The 4874-nt window shown below is 38.8% G+C and overlaps 1 protein-coding gene across 1 annotated transcript; it reads right to left on the minus strand.

Moving 5' to 3' along the window:
• Window positions 1–3311: 3311 nt before the first annotated feature.
• Window positions 3312–4453, minus strand: LOC145600569 (uncharacterized). Its single transcript, XM_081656451.1, has 2 exons — window positions 4099–4453; window positions 3312–4009 (listed from the first exon to the last, which is right to left on the minus strand). The coding sequence occupies exons 1-2, from the start codon at window positions 4451–4453 to the stop codon at window positions 3312–3314; spliced, it is 1053 nt and encodes a 350-aa protein (XP_081512577.1).
• Between the last annotated feature and the right edge of the window lie 421 nt (window positions 4454–4874).

A 4874-nucleotide genomic window follows, 5' to 3' on the forward strand; every position in this document is an offset into this window, starting at 1 on the left:
AAAAAGTATTATTAGAATGTGTTTGACTTTCATTTGACTCAATTAGCTTTGTTGAATGTGTTTAACTTTCATTTGACTTAATTAGCTGTGTTCAATGCATTTGACTTTCATTTGATTCAAAAAGCTTTTTTGAATGTGTTTGACTTTCATTTGACTCAATGAGCTTTGTTGAATGTGTTTGAATACTTTCAAACAAAGCTTTTTGAATCAAATGAAAGTCAAATACTTTCAAACAAAGCTTTTTGAATCAAATGAAAGTCAATTGCATTCCATAATGTTAATTGAGTCAAATGAAAGTCAAACACATTCAACAAAGCTAATTGAGTCAAATGAAAGTCAAACACATTCAAACAAAGCTTTTTGAATCAAATGAAAATCAAATGCATTCAACAAAGCTAATTGAGTCAAATGAAAGTCAATCACTTTCTACAAAGCTTTTAGATTCAAATGAAAGTCAAATACATTTAAACAACGGAAATTTCATGAAATGCCCCTGAGTAATTTTTTTATTCACCAAATACCCATCAAAACTTTCAAATTCACCAAATACACTTGAGTTTAAGAAAATTGTCACCAAATGCCCTTAATGACTAACGGCGGTTAACACCGTTAGTCATTAAGGTTAAATATGCCACGTGGCATACTGCCATTGGTTCTCTTTTAAGTAATTAACCAATTAATTTAATTAATTACTTAATTAATATAAAAAAATAGTTTCAAAAAAAAAATATATTAAAAAAAAAAATTAAACCCACCCCCAGCCACCCCCTCCCCTACCAAAGCCAACCCCTGCCAGCGGCCGTCGGCGCCGGTGGTCCCCCTCCCCCTAGCCGAAACCGGCGCCGGTCGCCGGCAAGGCCAGCCCCCCCCACCCTCGACAACCCCTCCCTTACCCCCAGCCCCCTCTTCCTCCGTTTCCCCACCCCTTAAACCCCTCCCCATCCCTCGAAAAATCCCCCATCCTTCGCGGCCGGCGTCCAAACTCCCTCCCCGGCGCCGGCGAACCTTTTTCGCCCAACTCCCCTCTATCCCCACCCTAAACCACCACTCAAAAAACCCGAAAAACCCCTTAATCGAAAAAACCCCAAATCGAAATCTAAGGTTTCGATTTGGGGGTTTTTCGGTTTTTTGGGTGGTGGTTTAGGGTGGAAAAGGGGATGGAATGGCGGGGGGTGGGGCGAAAAAGATTCGCCGGCGCCGAGGAGGGGGTTTGGACGCCGGCCGCGAAGGAGGGGGGGTTTTTCGAGGGATGGGGAGGGGTTTATGGGGAGGGGAAACGGAGGGAGAGAGGGCTGGGGGTAGGGGAGGGGGTGTCGAGGGTGGGGGGCTGGCCTCGCCAGCGACCGGCGCTGGTTCCGGCTTGGGGGAGGGGGACCACCGCCGACAGCCACTGGCAGGGGCTGGTGGTGGGGCGGGGTGGGTCTTGGGGATGGTGGGGGTATTTTTTTTAAAGTTTTTTTTTTTTATATTTTAAAGTTTTTTTTAATAATTAATTTATTTATATTACAACAACCAATTAGAGCCTGCCACGTGGCATATTAGTCATTAATGACTAACGGTGTTAACAGCCGTTAGTCATTAAGGAGTATTTGGTGAATTTGAAAGTTTTGATGGGTATTTGGTGAATAAAAAAATTACTCAGGGGCATTTCATGAAATTTCCGTTTAAACAAAGCTTTTTGAATCAAATGAAAGTCAATTGCATTCTACAATGCTAATTAAGTCAAATGAAAGTCAAACACATTCAACAAAGCTAATTGAGTCTAATGAAAGTCAAACACATTCAAAGAAAGCTTTTTTAATCAAATGAAATTCAAATGTATTCAACAAAGCAAATTGAGTCAAATGAAAGTCAAAAACTTTCAACAAAGCTTTTAGAATCAAATGAAAGTCAAATACATTCAAATAAAGCATTTTGAATTAAATGAAAGTCAATTGCATTCCACAATGCTAATTGAAGCAAATGAATTTACATTCAACAAAGCTAATTGAGTCAAATGAAAGTCAAAAACATTCAAACAATGCTTTTAGAATAAAATGAAAGTCAAATGCATTGAACAAAGCTAATAGTCAAATGAAAGTCAAACACTTTCAACAAAGCTTTTAGAATCAAATGAAAGTGAAATACATTCAAACAAAGCTTCTTGAATCAAATGAAATTTAATTGCATTCCACAATGCTAATTGAGTCAAATGAAAGTCAAACACTTTCAACAAAGCTTTTAGAATCAAATGGAAGTTAAATACATTCAAAAAAGGCATTTTGAATCAAATGAAAGTCAATTGCATTCTACAATGCTAATTGAGTCAAATGAAAGTAAAATACATTCAACAAAGCTAATTGATTCAACGGCTATTTCACCAAATGCCACTGACAAATTTAAAAATTCATCAAATGCCATCGCACTTTTCAGAATTCACCAAATGCCACTCACAAATAGTAAAATGTTATGTCGTGCCATTAATGAGGTCTGGACGTTAACTGTCCGTTACTAGGATTCTTAATTCACAAAATGCCACTGAGAAATTAATAATTTTCATGAAATGCCATTACTTTTGTAAATTATTCACAGTAACCCTCTAATCAAATTAGTACTAACGGCTAGTTTGTTTGAACATTTTTGAAAATTTTTTGGGGAAAAATAGCCGTTGGACCCCTTTTCTTGTATAAATATGAGACTAAGAACACACATTGCATCCCTCTACATGCATAATCATGAGTTTGCAATCAAACACATCGTCCTCCACACACGAGTATGCATATGTAAGAGTTCCAAACAAGTTTTGCGGTTGTGGTCGGAAATACGCAATTAGAAGTTCGGAGTCAACATCAAACCCTCAAAGGCTTTATTACAAGTGTGACTCATGTAATAGTTTCAAATGGTGTAAATTCCTCAAGCCGGAAGAAGCTCAAAGTAGGGGAAGTTGTTATGTTAGGGATGGATGGGGACATAGCGATTTGCATGATGAATTGAAGCAATTGAAGAAGAAAGTCAGGCAGCAGCAAAAAGTGCTCAATTTTATTATGAAAGTAGGAGTTGTTATGTTTGTAATAGTTGTGATTGTAATGATGAAGTGAACAATAATGTATTTATACTGAAATTAAATAAAGTGTTAATTTGAACATTTGTAGTATAATTCTTCATGTTGCAATCATGTTCATCCAAAAAATTAAACCCCCTTGCTGACATAAATCAGAATTTTTTCCAAAAAAGCAAAAAATTAGGTACATCACACATTGTAATATTAATGTTCAAAAATGTGGATATCATTAACAACTATGCTGTGCGTACAAAAGGGCAGGCTTTGGAGTTTAAGCAGCTTTCTTCGATCTCTTCTTGGTTTTTGAGGTGGTTGCTTCAGCCTCTGCATTGTTGTTGTTTGCTGTAGTTGTTGCTTCAGCTGCTGCATTGCTGTTGTTTGCTGCAGTTGTTGCTTCAGCTGCTGCATTCTTTGTCTGTGCTGCACATGTCAACTTGTTGTGGCCCAACTCTTTGCATAGGCTGCACTTGGCTGTACTATGCCTCTTCCCTTTCCTTGCTTCATTTGCCCCCCTTTTTCTCTGCTTCTTTGGTTTGCTTGCAAATCTTTTCACTGGTGGTGGTAGTATGTCAGGGAGGTTGAATGAAGGCCATTGAGTATGGTCAGGCATTGGGTGCATATGCTCAGCATAAGTTCTTTTGTATGCCCTCCCTTTGAAATAAGGAGACACAAAATCCTCAGGTTGTAGCCTTTGGTGGTAAATCACCCTTAGAACATGCTTGCATGGGATCCCTGAATGCTGCCACTTCCCACATCCACATGTTCCAGCTCCTAGCTTGATAGGAAAGTAGACATGTTGATCCCTCACCTTAAACTCATCACCACCACATGCTGTTGCATAGCAGAACCTGGACTCATCAGATCTTGTTTGCAGGATCTTGGTTGCATAGTCAGTGAGCTCTCCATCTCCCATGGATGTTGCTTTATCAAACCTCGGAGCCATCCTCTTCATACACCAATGCCTTATAGCTGCATATTAGAATACAAATTAGTAAATCAACACAGATAATATGGCTTAATCAAACTGGTACAACAAAGGAATTGAGTGGGTAGATAACCTTCAAGAAGTTTCAAAACTGGTAGATCTCTGTATGGTTGGGTGCATGAGTTGAATGATTCAACAAAATTGGTTGTGTTATGATCACAGCAGAGAGCTGTGTCAAATTGATGCCTTGACCAAACCTCAGTTGTGTTGTTCAGGTACTCAACAGCCTTTGGATTGTAGGCAGATATCTTGTCCATAGCTTTATTGAACACATATGTGTTATAAGCATCAGCAGCAACCCAGAATAGCTTGTGAAAAGCTGTTCCACTGTACCCTTTTGTTTTGCAATTGCTGTACAAGTGTTGACAACAGATTCTTCTACTAGCTCTGGGGAATGCTTCCTTAATTGCTGCATCAACTCCTTGCATATACATATGACAAGTTAATAAGCTGGAATGTATTCACTCCAAGAAACAAAGTATTTACACAAATATAACCTTTACCTTCATCCTGTCTGAAATAAATGTCCAATCATCTTTGTTACATCCCTCCTTTTGAAAGAGACATTTCAAATTCCTCATGAAATAACCCCAAGTATCAACACTCTCTGTACTCACTATGCCATAAGCAATGACAAAGATCTCATTGTTCCCATCAATCCCTACTGCAGATAACAATATGCCTTTGTAATATCCACTTAGATGAGCCCCATCAATGCCTATAAATGGCCTGCAGCCACCAAAAAACCCTCTAACTTGGGCCCCAAAAGAGAAAAAGCATGCCTTGAACCTAGGTTGGACATTTGCAGAAAGTTGTGTCCATGTAACTAGAGCATAACTCCCTGGATTG

Source organism: Chenopodium album, chromosome 21, assembly GCF_948465745.1.
Source record: "Chenopodium album chromosome 21, dcCheAlbu1.1, whole genome shotgun sequence".
NCBI lineage: Eukaryota > Viridiplantae > Streptophyta > Magnoliopsida > Caryophyllales > Amaranthaceae > Chenopodium > Chenopodium album.